Consider the following 18,400-nt stretch of genomic DNA (forward strand, 5'->3'; position numbering starts at 1 on the left):
AGTCTAGTGAGGCTGTCTGCTAGTCACGTGGAGCAGTTATCACCAAAAGGATTTTAGTACTCTTCTAGATACAGGACATCTAAGAATTGAGCTCATGGCTCCTGAAAATACCTCTCTGAAGACCTGTTCTACCGGCTTTCCCCAAAGCTAGAGCGCCTCCTTTCTGCTCTGCACCCTGGACTCCTTTCCAGAGGTGGTGAAGTCAGCAGCCACAGCAGCAGAATTTAATTCTTGTAGAGGTCGATGGCAGGTGCCAGTTTGGAGGTGACAAGAGTTTCTATGCTCAAACACTTACTGAGCACCTACTTTACGTAGAAATGCTGCATTTGGTACTAAACAAGTTCCAAGGAAATTTAAGAAGGAGCTGACAATCCAGGAGCCATATTGTGCCAACTAGGATAACAGGTGCTTAAAAAATTTCTTAATGTTTCTTTTCATATCATCTCCCTTTAAAGTGAAGATACGTTTATGTGTGTGTCTGTGTATGGGAGGGGAGGATAAATGAGACATATTAAAAAGAGAAGATTAAATCTTTAAAATGTTATTCATTGGGAAAATAAGAGCATGTTTGATGTTCTTGAACAACATGTCTGCAAAATACAGAAAGAGAACAGAAGAGCCATATGGTATGGTAAAACAGAAGAGCCATAATAATAAACTCTAGTGAATGTAGATATCATGGAATTCATCTGCAGAGTTCACTCTCCTTAATCCAGAACTGAATTGACATATGTCATAGTCTTTAACATGGGAAGGAGATTTAAATTTCTTTTTGTTGGCTACATTCCATACTGTCTTCTCTTCCATAGTTTAAAAAGTTTTGAAAAACTCTTTTATCTAAATACTTCAAACTACAATTTCACCTACATTTCTCATTTTCCTATAGAAAAAGGATAGACTATTAGCTCATATTTATCAGTTTTTATTACTTATTTGATAAATTAAGAATCATCTTTCTTCTCCTTCCAGCTCACTGTTCATGCATAATAAATATATAAATGTATTTATTTCTCCAGTTGCTTTCAAGCTGGTCACATACATTTTTTAAATTAAAATTTTCTTAACTTTTTTTACAACCCTATTTTCAGGTTTTACCTCCAGATGGCTTTTGTCTGTTTGCCCAGATCAAATTAACTCACAAAAGATGATTGGCCACATCACTTGGAAGCAGACCGGCCGGGGCACGGGGCTGCCCTCCCATGGGCACTGACAGTGGGTCGGACTGTGTGAATCTTGCAGTCCTGTGTTTTTTTCTCCACTCTATAAAAGCAGTTCATACAAAAAGCTTCAGATAATCTTGGATAAATGTAGAGCTTCTGTAGGTGTAAACTGTGAAAAGAAAAATGGTAATTTGACTTTTGTGATATCCTTATATACAGAGTTAGTTATATAATTGTATAATAACATAATGATATTAGGAATTTTTCAATTGTTTTATACATAATGAGGGCAATAATACATTGTTATGTGATATGATGAGCAGTGTCCATTTTTATGAAGAATCAATTTATTTCAACAAGGATTTTTTTAATTGACATACAGTTGATTTACAAAGTTCTGTTAGTTTGAAGTGTACAGAACAATGATTTAGTTATTCATACATATATATCCAAGAAAAAAAGGCAGAATGGCTGTCTGAGGAGGCCTTACAAATAGCTGAGAAAAGAAGAGATGCTAAAGGCAAAGGAGAAAAGGAAAGATATAAGCATCTGAATGCAGAGTTCCAAAGAAGAGCAAGGAGAGATAAGAAAGCCTTCCTCAGCAATCAATGCAAAGAAATAGAGGAAAACAACAGAATAGGAAAGACTAGAGATCTCTTCAAGAAAATTAGAGATGCCAAGGGAACATTTCATGAAAATGTGGACACAATAAAGGACAGAAATGGTATGGACCTAACAGAAGCAGAAGATATTAAGAAGAGGTGGCAACAATATACAGAAGAACTGTACAAAAAAAGATCTTCATGACCCAGATAACCACGATGGTGTGATCACTCACCTAGAGCCAGACATCCTGGAATGTGAAGTCAAGTGGGCCTTAGGAAGCATCACTATGAACAAAGCTAGTGGAGTGATGGAATTCCAGTTGAGCTGTTTCAAACCCTAAAAGATGATGCTGTGAAAGTGCTGCACTCAATATGCCAGCAAATTTGAAAAACTTAGCAGTGGCCACAGGACTGGCAAAGGTCAGTTTTCATCCCAATCCCAAAGAAAGGCAATGCCAGAGAATGCTCAAACTACCACCCAATTGCACTCATCTCACATGCTAGCAAAGGAATGCTCAAAATTCTCCAAGCCAGGCTTCAACAATATGTGAACCATGAACTTCCAGATGTTCAAGCTGGTTTTAGAAAAGGCAGAGGAACCAGAGATCTAATTGCCAACATTTGTTGGATCATTGAAAAAGCAAGAGAGTTCCAGAAAAACATCTATTCCTGCTTTATTGACTATATCAAGGCCTTTGACTGTGTGGATCACAACAAATTGTGGAAAATTCTGAAAGAGATGGGAATACCAGACCACCTGACCAGCCTCCTGAGAAACCTATATGCAGGTCAGGAAGCAACAGTTAGAACTGGATATGGAATAGCAAACAGACTGGTTCCAAATAGGAAAAGGAGTATGTCAAGGCTATATATTGTCACCCTGCTTATTTCACTTATATGCAGAGTACATCATGAGAAATGCTGGGCTGGATGAAGCACAAGCTGGAATCTAGCTTGCTGGGAGAAATATCAATAACCTCAGATATGCAGATGACACCACCCTTATGGCAGAAAGTGAAAAACTACTAAAGACCTTCTTGATGAAAGTGAAAGAGGAGAGTGAAAAAGTTGGCTTAAAGCTCAACATTCAGAAAACTAAGATCGTGGTGTCTGGTGCCATCACTTCATGGCAAATGGATGGGGAAACAGTGGAAACAATGGCAGACTTTATTTTGGGGGGCTCCAAAATCACTCTAGATGGTGGTTGCAGTCATGAAATTAAAAGACGCTCACTCCTTGGAAGAAAAGTTATGACCAACCTAGACAGCGTATTAAAAAGCAGAGGCATTACTTTGCTGACAAAGGTCCATCTAGTCAAAGCTGTGGTTTTTCCAGTGGTCATGTATGGATGTGAGAGTTGGGACTGTGAAGAAAGCTGAGCACCAAAGAATTGATGCTTTTGAACTGTGGTGTTGGAGAAGACTCTTGAGAGTCCCTTGGACTGCAAGGAGATCCAACCAGTCCATTCTAAAGGAGATCAGTCTTGGGTGTTCATTGGAAGGACTGATAGTGAAGCTGAAACTCCAATACTTTGGCCACCTGATGCAAAGAACTGATTCATTGGAAAAGACCCTGATGCTGGGGAAGATTGAAGGCAGGAGGAGAAGGGGACGACAGGGGATGAGTCAGTTGGATGGCATCACGGACACAATGGGCATGGGTTTGAGTAAGCCCCGGGATTTGGTGATGGACAGGGAGGCCTGGCGTGCTGCAGTCCATGGGGTCACAAAGAGTGACTAAACTGAACTGAACATATATATCTGGGTTTCCCCAGTGGTTTAGCAGTAAAGAATCTGCCTACAGTGCCTAAGGAGACATAGGTTCGATCCCTGAGTTGGAGGAAATGGCAACCCACTCCAGTATTCTTGCATGGAGAATCTATGGACAGAGGAGCCTAGAAGGCTACAGTCCATGTGGTCTCAGAGAGTCAGACACGACTGAAGTGACTTAGCACGCATGCACCCATATATCTATTTTTATCAAATTCTTTTCCTTTAGAGGTTATTATAAAATAGTATAATTTCCTGTGCTAAACAGTAGGTCCTTATTGGTTATCTGTTTTATACATAGTAGGATGTATATGTTAATCCCAGCCTCCTAATTTATCTCTTCTCCACTTTTCTCCTTTGGTAACCGTAAGTTTGATATTTGTCTAAGGTCTTTAATTTGTCCCTTAGTATGCTAATCTCTGCTGCTGCTGCTGCTAAGTCACTTCAGTCATGTCCGAGTCTGTGCAACTCCATAGTCGTCAGCCCACCAGGCTCCCCTGTCCCTGGGATTCTCCAAGCAAGAACACTGGAGTGGGTTGCCATTTCCTTCTCCAATGCAGCAAAGTGAAAAGTGAAAGTGAAGTCGCTCAGTCGTGTCCGACTCTTCGCGACCCCATGAACTGCAGCCCACCAGGCTCCTCCGTCCATGGGATTTTCCAGGCAAGAGCACTGGAGTGGGGTGCCATCGCCTTCTCTGATGCTAATCTCTAGGTCTGTCCATGTTGCTGCACATGGCATTGTTTCCTTCTTCTTTGTGACTCATATTCCATTGTATACATGTACCACATCTTTATCTAGGCATCTTTTGATGTACATTTAGGCTGCTTCCATGTCTTGGCTATTGCAAACAGTGCTGCTGTGAAAGTTGGGGTGCATGTATCTTTTCAAATTAGAGTTTTGTCCAGATGTATGCCTAGAAGTGGGACTGCAGGGTCAGATCATGTGGTAACTCTGTTTTTGGTTTTTAAAGGATCCTCCGTACTGTTTTTTATGGTCGCTCTTCAATTTGCATTCCCAGCGGGGTATGAGGGTTCCTTTTCTTCACAACCTCTCCAGCATTTATTATTTGTACACTTTCTGATAGTGGCCATTCTGACTCCTGTGAGGTGAAATCTCATTGTAGTTTTGATTTGCATTCTCTAATAATTAGCAATGTTGAGCATCTTTTCTTGTGCCTTTTGGAGAAATGTCTGTTTAGATCTTCTGCCCATTTTTTGATTGTTTTTTGTTTTTGTTTTTTTTTTTTTGACATTGAGTTATATGAGCTGTTTGTATATTTCGGAAATCAATCCCTTGTTGCTTGCCTCGTTGCAAATATTTTATCCCATTCTGTGGGTTGTCTTTTCATTTTGTCTATGGCTTTCTTTGCTGTGCAAAAGCTTTTGCATTTAATTAGGTCCCATTTGTTTATTTTTGTTTTTAGTTTCATTCCTATCAGAGACAGAGCCAAAAAGATATTGCTGTGATATATATCAAAGAGCGTTTTGCCTATGTTTTCCTCTAGGAATTTTTTAGTATCCAGTCTTACATTTAGGTCTTTAATTTGTCTTAAGTTCATTTTTGTATATGGTGTTAGAGGATATTCTAATTTCATTCTTTTCCATGTAGCTGTCCATCTTTCCCAGAACTGTTTATTAAAGACTATCTTTTCTCCATTGTAGATTCTTGCCTCCTTTGTCATAGATTAACTGACCCTAGGTCTGCTCTGAAATAGCTCAGTCATGTCCAACTCTTTCGCGACCCCATGGACTGTAGCCCACCAGGCTCTTCCATCTATGGAATTCTCCAGGCAAGAATACTGGAGTGGGTTGCGATGCCCTTCTCTGGGAGATCTTCCCAACCCAGAGATCAAACTCAGGTCTGCACTGCATTAATTATCTGAGCCACCATAGGTGCATGGGTTTCTTTCTTTCTATCCTGTTCAACAGGATTTAATTCAGCAAATGTTTACTCTTTACCCACTGTGTGCCACATACTGTTCGTGGTCCTGGGATATGTCAGTGAACAGTACAGACAAAAAAAATCTCTGTCCTCATGGAGCTAACATTTTAATGGAAAGAAGAAAGACAGCGAACCTAGTAATAAAATTATTGAACAGATGGAGGAAGGAAAAAGTAGAGCAGGTCAGGGGATGGGGGCAGCCTGGGGAAGGGGCAGAGGGCAGGCTTCAGATTGCATGGGGTGGGCAGTAGACCTGATTGAGAATGTGTCATTCGAATACAGACTGGGCTCATGCTTAGACGGGAATGTCTGGAAGTGTTTCCATAGCCACAAAGAAGTGAGATACATGGAGGGAAGACTTTGGCTAACTTGTAATTCTGTCAGAAAGACAAAGGAAGTTGGCCTCTGAGCTTATTAACACTTTCATCTTTAAAGTGGAGCATTTTACATTTTTTTAAGAAACAAAAAACTGCCAATTATTTTGTTATGGAAGAAACAAGCTTGATTCATAGGATTTTTAAGTCTACAATATATTTGCATTATCTGTGGGCCACTCTGTGTTCTTATAGCGATGAAACATGGCTTCAGTCAGTGGCCTATGATCAGACAACAAAATATAATTCTTCCTTAGGGACCAAAGAAAAATTATAATAGGTCAAAGTTTAAAAGAAATGTGGGAAAATGTCTTTTAACTATAGAATCCCTGGATAACATAGCTCCTTGAGATGGAATGTCTTCCTCAAGTTTTCAACATGTGTTCCAGTAGGAACAGTAGCACTGATCTTTGCAAATATACCCATAACTTGAATGGAGAAGGCAGTGGCACCCCACTCCAGTACTCTGGCTGGAAAATCCCATGGATGGAGGAGCCTGGTGGGCTGCAGTCCATGGGGTCACTAAGAGTTGGACACGACTGAGCGACTTCACTTTCACTTTGCTGCATTGGAGAAGGAAATGGCAACCCACTCCAGTGTTCTTGCCTGGAGAATCCCAGGGACGGGGGAGCCTGGTGGGCTGCCGTCTATGGGGTCACACAGGGTCGGACACGACTGAAGCGACTTAGCAGCAGCAGCAGTAGCAGCCATAACTTGAAAGACTACGTCAACACAATCCAATCCCAAAAGACCGTTTTTTTGCCTAAGAGTTATTTCTCATGGTTTTTGATTTTGTCATGAACTAGGACTTCCATTCAGGGAAACTGATGTGATGGTGCTCTCGGAACTGCACTGACAGTTGTTTTCCCTCTGAATCCCTGGGTGCCCTGTCACCAGGAGCAGCCCTCTCATAGACTGCAGTATATGGTCTGACTTGACCTTCCCCCTGAAAAGCCTCGTGGGATTGGAGGGCTTTGGGAGGAAAGTCACATCTGTGTTGGCTTTAAGATGCTGTTAGAGGCTCCTGGTCTGCTTATTTTTGCGTACCTTGGGATCAACTTACCATCCTAGGGTTTTTCACACCCAGACCTGGTCTTCTGTGATGAAAGGACTAGCAAATATATCCAAGCGTGACTTCTGTATTTCCCTTCTTCCTTCATTTTTCTTTTTCATTCCGTTTGTCCTTTTTCCCCTCCCTGTTTTTCTTGTCATCCGTTCAACAAGTATTTATTGAGAATTTACTCTGAAACGTGCACCACTAGGAATCAGTGGTGAACCTGAGGTTTATTTAAGCAGTTAAGGAATGGACTTTTTTTAGTTAGAAATTTAGAAGTAATGTTCAAACATCTTTTGATGTTTATTTTTAAAAGAGATTTTAGGAATTGAATAAAATACAGCTGATGATGAAACAAACAGAAATTCTAAAAATTCCTCACGGTAATTCTAAAGAATTTACTAACAAGCAGGTTTGGGAACCAGTACCAGTCATTCTTCCCATTCCATTGTTTTAGTTTTGTGAAAGGTGAGATCCCGACTGGTTTGACATGAGAGAGGAGAGGAATGTAGTGGAGGCGGGGAAGAGCGAAGCCTGAGAAGTCAGGATATGCTGCTCTGCCTGGCTTTGAGCATCCTCCCCAGAATCCCTCTAGCCCTCCTGTTCATCTTCCTTCTTCTCAGCTCAGCCTGGCTCCTGCCTGCCGGCCACCACCTTCCCCCAGCTCAGGCTTTTCTTCCTGAGCCGTGCCGCGCTCTCTGTTCTGTCGTCAGTGGAAATGCAGCTCCTCGTAACTCCCCACCGTGAAAGAATCCTTTACCCGCCCCCCTCTCCCAAGGAGCGGTTTCTTCTTTTATCTCTGCCTTTGGTTTAGCATCTATCATGAACTGCCCTGGGCTTGGGACAGCATATTTGTGGGTACCGGGTAGATATTTTGTTTGTTCATTCAAAAGCCGTCGACTGCCCATTCTCTCAGGAACTGCTCTGTAGGAGAAACACCAATTAAACAAACAAACAAAAGGTGTTAGGCCTGTAAGGCACAGGTCTGAGAATTTGGTAGTGATGCTTGGAAGTAAAGCACTGTGAAGGGTGCTGTCAGGAGCAAGGCCCAGTGGCAACGCACAGCTGAAATGCCTGAGCCAGCGCTGAGGGGCTGGTTGGGACCTGGTCCTGGGTTAGATAAACGCCCTGGGAACATGTCAGGAGGAGAGATGGATGCTCATTTCATTGTAGCAGAAGGGAGAAAAGGAAACATTAAGTAGGTGCTGGTACGTTCATGGGAGTTCCTATCTGAGGTTTTCCTTTGTGAGCAAGGAGGGGAAGCTATCTGCTGAGGGAGGTGGGAGGAGAGCTTATTTGAAGGATTCAGTGAAACTGAAAAGACATAAAATAGCTCCTGTAGAGAGAGAGCAAGAGGAGACACTTCAAGGGTCCCAGGGACCACTGAGGGCTTGATGGTGGACCGTGGGTGATGGCAGCTTTCTCTGAATCGATGTGCTTCTCTACCAAAGCAATCTGCAGGCAGTTTCTGAATGCATAGCACAGGGAATGAACGGGAATTCAAGCTCCTGCTCTGCAGTTTATTGGGCGAGTGAATCCCTGTTCCTCACTGATATCCATTCTCTTCTCAACAACGGGATGATAATTCCCACACCCATGGTTGTTAACATCTCAGCATCCCGAGATCTTTATACGCATGAAAGCATTTTAAACCACAAATCATACAGATGATAGTTATGATCTTGCATATATTATAAATTTGAATCAGGATTTGTCAATGCTGGATAGACACAAAAAACAACCCCCTTCCGAACCAAAAAAGACCAGTTTCCAAATTAAAGACATGTTAAAATCCAATATAAGTTCTCGATATAGTTATAACAAGAGTAAATGTTCTATAACATTATATACATTATTATATTGTTGTTCATTTGCTTAGTCGTGTCAGACTCTTTGTGACCCCATGGACTGCAGCATGCCAGGCTTCCTTGTCCTTCACCATCTCCCGGAGTTTGCTCATGTCCATTGAGTTAGAGATGCCATCCAACCATCTTATCCTCTGTAATCCCCTTCTCACCTTCAATCTTTCCCAATAAATAGTCATTTATTTATAGCCAGTATTTATTTATATTTGACTCTTTATTTATACTCAGTAGCATTATTGAAGAGGAAAAAAATTGAAAATAATCTCTCGAGTGCCACAGACTAGCAAGAGATTAATTTTCCGGAAATACAAAAACACAAAGTTTTAGGGCCAACTAAAAGGAGATCAGCCCTGGGATTTCTTTGGAAGGAATGATGCTAAAGCTGAAACTCCAATACTTTGGCCACCTCATGCGAAGAGTTGACTCATTGGAAAAGACTCTGATGCTGGGAGGGATTGAGGGCAGGAGGAGAAGGGGATGACGGAGGATGAGATGGCTGGATGGCATCACTGACTCAATGGACGTGAATCTGAGTGAACTCCGGGAGTTGGTGATGGACAGGGAGGGCTGGCGTGCTGCAATTCATGGGGTCGCAGAGTCGGACATGACTGAGGGACTGAACTGAACTGAACTGAAAAACACTTTTAAAAAGTGTAAACATATTCTTATAGTTATTTCAGTACATTGAGTGTTTTATTATTAGGCTCAGTTTCTTTTTAGAAGAATAATTTTTAAAAGGCATTCAAAAAATACTATTCTTTAGTAGTCCTGCTGTTGAGAAAATGTGCATACAGTAAGCACCCTACTGCCCTGTAGCTTTTCTGTTGGCGTAGGCTGACCGAATGGTGTACGTGGTGAAGCCGAAAATAGAAAACACACACAAGCTTTTCATTTCTCTTTCCTATAGAAATATCTTTAATAAGCACAGTTGATATAGACTCTCTTCATTTTAGCTGCTGGGCATAATCCTCTGGGAATCTGACTCTGCTTGTCTTTCAGCATGCTTAATAGTCTGAACGTTTAACATTTTTAAAGGGTAGTTGTTCATCACAAGTTCTGGATTATCTTTTCACATACCGTTTTCATGCTTCCACTTATATCCCCTGATTAATCCAAATTACTGACTGAAACTGTCTTGAGATAAACCCAAACTGTAAGTAGCACTCCAGGCCCAAAGAAGTAGCTGTGTGCCAGGATCACATTTGACAATACAATATATCTTTGCTGCTAGAGATATATATATATATTTACAGTAATTTACTAGGGGATTGGAGAAGGCAATGGCACCCCACTCCAGTACTCTTGCCTGGAAAATCCCATGGACGGAGGAGCCTGGTAGGCTGAAGTCCATGGGGTCTCGAAGAGTCGGACACGACTGAGCGACTTCACTCTCACTATTCACGTTCATGCGTTGGAGAAGGAAATGGCAACCCACTCCAGTATTCTTGCCTGGAGAATCCCAGGGATGGGGGAGCCTGGTGGGCTGCTGTCTATGGGGTCTCACAGAGTCGGACACGACTGAAGCGACTTAGCAGCAGCAGCAGCACTAGGGAATATAGTCTGATATTGAATATGATCCCATATCAAGCTGGAGGACCATGCTGCATTTTGATTGAGGAGCCACTGTAGGCAAAACTGTCTCTCCCATTACTAGTAGTTATTTAGCCTAGCTGTTTCCTTCAGGCACTTAGTAAAGTTGAATATTCTTTGTGTGGGGACAACTGTGTGGTCCCAGGACACTGACTGCTCTCCTGGAGACTTCTCATGAAGAAAATAGGAGAGAAAAAAAGGAAGAGAAGTATATATTGAAAATGCAAAATGTATATTTTTTTTTTTCAGAATCAGTAAACAAGCATTGGAAGACGGGGGAAAGTGGTGGTTAAGAGTGAGCTTGTGTGTTATGTGTATGGCCTGTGTTAGAACCTAGCTGGAAGGCAGAGGGGCTGTCTTCACCCAGGAGCGTCCAGGAGACGGGCAGGAAGCCTCCCTACACCAGCACGCTCCTGGATCTCCCTATTTGGCTGCTCTGTCCATGCTGTGCCTTCCCGCAACCATCTACTCTGCTGCCGGTGGTTGGATGTTCCAGCAGCAGGAAGGTCAGCCCTCCGTCACAGGTGCTGCTGAGCTCCGTGCCTCACACCTCACTGTCTTTACCTTGCTGCTTGGTACCGTGCGTGCAAGCAAGTGTGAGGATCGGGGTGGGTGCCTGCAGGGCGGCAGGAGTGCGGGCTTCCTCGCCCCCTGGGCAGCAGCATCCTGCATGCCCGGGGCCGCCAGTCCCTGCAGGGCCCCCGTTTTCCTACATGTAGTCACGGAAGTTGGGAGCGGATTAGAAACCTTTAAAAAGGATTTTTCTCAACTATTATCTTCAGTAAATTTGGCACAGTCTGTAATTTCAATGTAATTCATGCTTAAAATAGCCTGTATTTCATCTTTAAACACATTTTGTTTTCACCAGAATATTTTTTACCAATTATCAAAGACTCTCTCAACAAGAGTACAGGTTTCTTAATTTTGTGATGGTAATAACTGACATGAATTCGGTTAATTATGGTGATAGCTACATAAAATGTATATAGCATAATTATCTTGAGTATTTTATTACCTGAGGAAATAGTTTTAATTTTTAGTTGTACAGTGCCACCTAGTGGACCTGTGGTATAAGAACACCTTCATATTTTCTTCAGATTTCCAGGTTTGGTGTAATTAGTTTATAGGTATAGTTATAGGCAGCTTAAGGGCTTCTCTGGAGAAGGCAATGGCAACCCACTCCAGTGTTCTTGCCTGGAGAACCCCAGGGACGGGAAAGCCTGGTGGGCTGCCGTCTGCAGGGTCGCACAGAGTCGGACACGACTGAAGCAACTTAGCAGCAGCAGCAGCAGCAGCAAGGGCTTCTCTGGTGGCTCAGCTGGTAAAGAATCTGCCTGCAATGCAGGAGACCTGGATTCGATCCCTGAGTCGGGAAGATCCCCTGGAGGAGAGCACAGCAACCCACTCCAGTATTGTGGCCTGGAGCATTCCATGGACTGTATATGTATAGTTGACGGGGTCGCAAGGAGTCAGACATGACCGAGTGACTTTCACTTTTTCATAGGCAGCTTAAAGGTATAGGCAGCTATAATAGCTACCTTCTGTTATTTATCACTTTGCTAAAACAAAGAGTCTGTATGGAAAGACTTGTGTATTCAGACTTTGATTGTAGAGATGCTAAAACAAAAGTGCCTAGGCCATAAACTTAATCAGAATTCTTCATGTCGGATCTTTCTCGGTCGTGCTTCATTTCTTTGAGCGTTTATTTTTGTTGTTGTTGTTTTGGGTTACAATCTGTGAATACTTTAATGTTGCTTTTATTAATGATGATTTCCCAAGTAGTCTTTCTGCTCCTGCATTGCTCTTGTAATTACATGTTTATGTGTTTAATAACATTGGCCTGTACACACCATCAAGGCACACGGCACACCCAGCACTGAATGTACAGATGTTAGAGGGAATGGCAGGAACGCTTGGAAACTGATGATATAGAAATATAGGAAAACTTTAAAAGTTGTACTAGCAGTGCCAAGGAGTTGTTGATCGACACATTTTGTTGTCTACTCCTTTTACATGGAATAGTATTCAAAACTTTTAACGCTGAACCTCATTTCTCCATGAATTATATTCTTGTCCAATTGGACTGTGGTGTTATATATGCATACAAAGGAGATACCTTTTATTCAACTAAAGGATCTTAGTTAAAATTAGTACCAATAAAGCATTTGGCATAACCCTGGTAGATCAAAACTACAAACTAGGGGTTCAGATACTATTCTCTGTCTTTCTTTCCCCAGCATCACCATCAGTTTCATGTTATATAAACTCAGGCCACACAGGACCAGAGCCAAGAAGAGCCAAATGAGGGTTTTAGAGTGAGGCTCCCCATCCCTTCACTTTTTTCCATTTAAGAAAAGAACAGAAAAGAAAGAGCAGGCAGGAATATACTAGAGGCCAAAAGAGTAAAAAACACACTTATAAACAAAATTGCAAAATCTGAAAATATTTCTGAGGTAAGTGTAATATAATGTCCTTATTAAGAAGAAGGAAAAAAGAAACTTAGGACTTTTTGGAAAGTAATTTGATATTTTTTTAAGCTGCATACACTAAAGTTGAACTGAGAATACAAGTGAGATTAGCTGTTTATGAGCTCACGCATGCTACTGTAGAGCAGATAAGCAGACATCTGGAGAAAGCAAAGAAAGTCCCTGATGGCTTTCAGCACAGCCTGAGAGACATGAAGCAAGACAGTGTGATGTGGAAACCCTTGTGCCGGTGCCCAGAGAGAAAATGTAAACAGTCTAAAAGCTTTTAACATTCTTTACCGTCACCTCAGTTGTCTGCAGTCCTTCCCTTACCTATCCATCATTCAGTTTCCAAAAGAGTGAAAATTGAAAAAAAATGCATGCGTGTTTCACAGCCTCGATACAATCATTACTCAATTCCAATTTGTGACGAGACATTCATTTTCAGTTCTGCAAGTTTGAATCTGCCCGGGCTGGAATGCTTAGATGGTAGCTGCCGACAATTTCACAGTAATTTTTGGTTGGGCTTGCCTTTGAGTAAATCACATCAGGAAAAATAAGGTTAATTTCCATTACCTCTGCTTTGTCTAGCAAGTAATTGCATCAGATTTTGTTCCTAAAGTGTCTCAGCGAATTGATGATCGACTTTGAACTCTTTGAAAATGATAAAGGAATGAGAGAAGTACACTTGGCTGGAGTTTATGTATGTTGCAGGCTTCAACCCTGGTGTAACTCTTGAAAGCAGCTCCTCATCTCTGAGGTAGAGGCCGTAGAACTCAGCAGCGCCCAGAGAATGACTGATGACTGGGTTTTTGACCCGGAAAAAAGCTACCTTATCATTACATTTTTGTTGTCTTTCACTTCTGATTCTGCACTCATTGACCGTATCTTTTTTTTTTAATTGGAGTATAACTGCTTTACAGTGTTGTGTTAGTTTCTGCTGTACAACGTGAATCATCTATAAGTGTACATCTGTCATATTTTCGTTTGCTTCCCTTTTGTTCCCCTCAGATTATTTCTTATTATTTCTAGTTGAAGACAACACACATCCATCACTTTATGCCTTTCAAACAAACAGTGTAGATGAGAAAGTGTTGTATGGGTCTTTCAATGCATATATAGTATGCATTCCTTGAGTGTATGCAAAGACTTCCCTGGTGGCTCAGATAGTAAAGAGTCCTGCAATGCAGGAGGCATGGATTTGATCCCTGGGTTGGGAAGATCCCTTGAGGAGGGCATGGCGACCCACTCCAGCATTCTTGCCTGGAGAACCCCCATGGCCAGAGGAGCCTGGGAGACTACAGACGGTGGGGTTGCATAGCGTCGGAAATGAGTGACTAAGCAAAGCACATGTGTATGCAAATCAAACTCATAGAACAATTTTAAAATCTAGTGTGCCTCTCAACTTTTTTAACCATCAGATGGTATCAAAATCTCCTGAAAGGTAGATTCCCTGTCTTCTAAATCATTTTTACAATAACATTTCATAGTAACAAAATAGCTAATTTAAATATTTATATGAATAAATGCCTTTAGAAATTCAAGCCTATCGCAAACTTATCGAACTCTAACCCTCCTATTAAATATACACACTCTCTTGAGATGAGTGGTTTTAAGAGAGGAAAGGTTGTTCTGTACAGATATGACAACAACAGTTAGATACTTTTTATCCAATAATTTTATGCCAGGCTTAATACTCTACATTGCACACGGCCTCCTAATTGTATGGGGCTTCCCTGGTGGCTCAGATGGTGAAGAATCTGGCTGCAATGCAGAGCACCTGGGTTCGATCCCTGGGTCGGGAAGATCTCCTGGAGAAGTATTCTTGCTGGAGGATTCCTTGGACGGAGGAGCCTGGTGGACTACAGTCCATGGGATAGCAGAGTCAGACACAACTGAGAGACTAACACTTTCACTTTTTCTTCATTGAATCTTTCTCACAACCTGACCAATCAGACACCAAAGCCATACCCATGCTACAGACCAGGAGAGACCAGAAACAGGAAAATTGAATCCATCTCCTGGCTTCCTTGAAGCAAGAGGTGGGAGAGGACAGTGCCTAGTGATTCTGAATGTGTTTTTTATCCTTTCCCTGATTCTTTTATGTATCATACCATCTGTTTTTTTCCTGCTCTGAGGTCTCAAAACTTGTTTCTGAAACCTCAGCAGATTAGTTTCCACATTGGACATCTGGTTAGGGACAGACTGTAGATATCTTCTCTCTCTCTCTTTTCTTCTCTAAGAAAATGGCGGAAAATGGCCTTATGACCTCACCTCATCACCACCTTCCTCCTGCTCTTCAAGTCTCCATTAAGCAGCAGTCTGCTTTATTTACATCTGTTTCTTTAAAGAAAAACTTAGTTGATGTGCCAAACCCTGTATTGTCAAGCTTTTCTAGAAATGTTATCTTTAAGGAGATTTATAAAAACAAGAAGAATCTTTGTGGTTTTGTTCTGAAAGCTGGAAGTGCTGAGAAATAAGGCAGACTTCCAACGCTGAGCTTTTTCGCTTTCAAGCCGTAAAGGACGTGTAACGGGTTCGACACATGTTTATAAGGAAGAAGCCGTAGAAATATTTATTCTTTTTGTTCTGGCAAAGCATGACCTGCTGCATTGAGAGTACTTCCTTCATGAGACATCTCATCATGGGATAAAGAAATGGAAAAGGCAGGATCCGCCTCCTTGCCTAAATAAGTGAAAATCACTGCAGATTTATTCTGAGAGTTGCCGTTTTGAAGAAACATTCTGTGTATTGGGTGGAATTATCTAAGCAGTATGCTGATGTGCAAACTAGTGATTTTAAAATCCGACCTAGTTCCCTTCTTTATTTATAGTTAATGAACAAACTTAGCAAGATATGTGATACATGGTATCCAGGACATTTTCAACATAAGCTTTATTAAGCATTATTGTTGCTTAGTCGCTAAGTTGTGTCCAACTCTTAGCAACCCCATGGACTGTAGCACTCCAGGCTTTCCTGTACTTCACTGTCTCCCGGAGTTTGCTTAAACTCATGTCCATTGAGTCGGTGATGCCATCCAACCATCTCATCTTCTGTCATCCCCTTCTCCTGCCTTCAATCTTTCCCAGCATCTGGGTCTTTTCCAGTGAGTTGGCTCTTTGCATCAGGTGGCCAAAGTGTTGGAGCTTCAGCTTCATCATCAGTTCTTCCAATGAATATTCCGGGTACCATTACTGTATTTTATTTTTCTCTGTCTTCACACGCATTGGTAAATACACATATACATAAATGTACAAATATATTTATACACTAGCCATGCATTTAAAGTAGTTTTTGTTTGGGTATTACCTTGAATTCCACACAGTCTCAAGAGAGGCGGCCTTACTCCCCTGGTGGACACTGAATTGAGTTCCTTAATGAGTCCGGAGTTTTCACATTTCAGTGACTACAATTGTAGGACTTCTGAAGAAACCTGGAGACCCTGTGCCCACGTGATTTTACTTCTGCTTGCTTCCTGTAGACGCCCCTCTACCTGGTAAACCATGGCGAGGCTGGACCAGTCAGATGCAACAGGTGCAAAGCCTACATGTGCCCGTTCATGCAGTTCATCGAAGGAGGGAGGAGGTACCAGTGTGGCTTCTGCAGCTGCGTGAATGATGGTGAGTGGTGCCCGTGGGGGCTCTGAGCAGCATGCGGCTCTGAGAGCCCGGCTGCTCCCTCGGCGGTTTCCGGCCTGCGTCATCACGTCCATGACCTCTCGGCTGGAGGGCGTGCTCTGCTGGGGGAGCAACGCTGGCCTCCTTGTGCACTCACACCCTTCACACAGCCCATGGCTTCGCCCAGCCCCCAGTGCAGGAGACTGACAGAGTGAGGCCTCCTCAAAAAGACCTTTAAAAGCCCCGTGCTGTGGTGTGGGATCTTGGTTCCCAGCCTCGTCTCAAGGACGGGCCCCTGGCCCTGGGAGGTCTCTCGCCCTGCAGCGGCTGTGGCACCGGTTCCGCACACAGTGGGTATACTAGTGCGAGCAGGCTCCGCTGGTTCTCCACCTTTCGTGCTCTAAGGAAGGTCTTATTCCATCGCGTGTGCTTCATGAAATCTGCAACCAAATCCTACACAACCCTGGGACTGCATTTCAGGAAGCCTGGGGAAAACGTCAGGAGATGGCAAAGGCCTCTCCTGGAGCATTTTCACCACGCCTCCACAAGGTCACCGGATTCCAGGCATGTTCACTCAAGGCCTCAACTTTCTTTGCAAGGTGATCAGAAATCCATCCAGGATCCATCCATCTAGGATCTTTGTTTTCTCTGGCCTCAATCCCAAAGGGTCAGCGCAAAGCCTTAAAAGGCCCTGCCGCTTCCTGGTAGAGGAAAAACACACAAAGTTCTTGTATTTTTGCACCCGAGGGAATGCCTCGGGTGTCCGCTCCTGGGAAGCTGCTGAGTTCATTTTCCAATAGGGTTGTTCATATTCTTGTTGTTGTTCAGATGCTAAGTTGTGTCTGACTCTGCGATCCTGTGGACTGCAGCATGCCAGGCTGTCCTTCACTATCTCCTTGAGTTTGCTCAGACTTAGGTCCATTGAGTCAATGATGCCATCCAACCATCTCATCCTCTGTCACCCCCTTCTATTGTCTTCAGTCTTTCCCAGCATCAGGGTCTTTTCCAATGAGTCTGCTTTTCACATCAGGTGGCTACAGTATTCGAGCTTGAGCATCAGTCCTTCCAATGAATACTCAGGGTCGATTTCCTTTAGGACTGACTGGTTTCCTCTGCTTGCTGTCCAAGGGATTCTCAAGTCTTCTTCAACACCACAGTTCAAAAGCATAAATTCTTTGGCACTCAGCTTTCTTTATGGTCCAACTCTCACATCCATATATGACTACTGGAAAAACTGTAGTTTTGACTATATGGACCTTGGTCGGCAAAAATACTAGATTCCAATATTTGTTTCTGCAAGAAAGCCAGACCCCCTTAGATGTCATCGGTACCTGCATTCTTCATTTAGGTTTAGAGAAGGCAAAGGTTTGTTAGAAGCTTGCAGGTATGGTCAAATGGTTTCACTCTGTTTTCCTTCAAAACGTCAGAGATTCTCTCTCAGTTGGAAGAACTTGAGGCCAAAGACATGCAGGAAGATGAGTGTCACGTGGCCACGTGTAATTTATGGGGGGACTTGAATCTGGTTTATAAAACATGACAGATAATATTAAATGCTAACAAATATAAAGCTAATTGATTTTAAGGGGAATTTTTTTTACCAATTACATGTAGATGTGTGAATAAAAATAAATTCTAGAAAGTGTACAGAAAGTACCACCCATACATCCTGGAACAGCTGGTGCCGCATTATCCATCTCATCTATTCTCGCCTGGAAAATTCCATGGGTAGAGGAGCCTGACAGGCTGCAGTCCACGGGGTTTCAAAAGAGTCGGACACGACTAAGTAACTGAGCATGTTAAACATAACAGAAGAGCAGTTTAAGGCTGTCACAGCCTTCTTAGCTGAGACTGTCAGCTTCCCACTTCCACAATCTTTGCAAAACACTGAATTTTCCAAGTTCAGAGATCCCTATGTACAAGTGAATCTTATAAAACTTGTTTAAAAAGAAATGGCCACAAT

The 18,400-nt window shown here is 42.5% G+C and overlaps 1 protein-coding gene across 3 annotated transcripts in view; it reads left to right on the plus strand.

Annotated features, from left to right (window-relative positions):
• SEC24D (SEC24 homolog D, COPII coat complex component) overlaps positions 1-18,400 on the plus strand; it is a 115,131-nt gene that overhangs the window by 53,573 nt on the left and 43,158 nt on the right. For all 3 annotated transcript variants that reach the window (XM_061421164.1, XM_061421166.1, XM_061421165.1), the window contains exon 9: positions 16,305-16,443. In XM_061421164.1, the coding sequence (XP_061277148.1) occupies positions 16,305-16,443 (139 nt within the window). The remainder of the gene's footprint in view (positions 1-16,304; positions 16,444-18,400) is intronic.

This window comes from Bos javanicus, chromosome 6 (assembly GCF_032452875.1).
Source record: "Bos javanicus breed banteng chromosome 6, ARS-OSU_banteng_1.0, whole genome shotgun sequence".
In the NCBI taxonomy this organism is placed as follows: domain Eukaryota; kingdom Metazoa; phylum Chordata; class Mammalia; order Artiodactyla; family Bovidae; genus Bos; species Bos javanicus.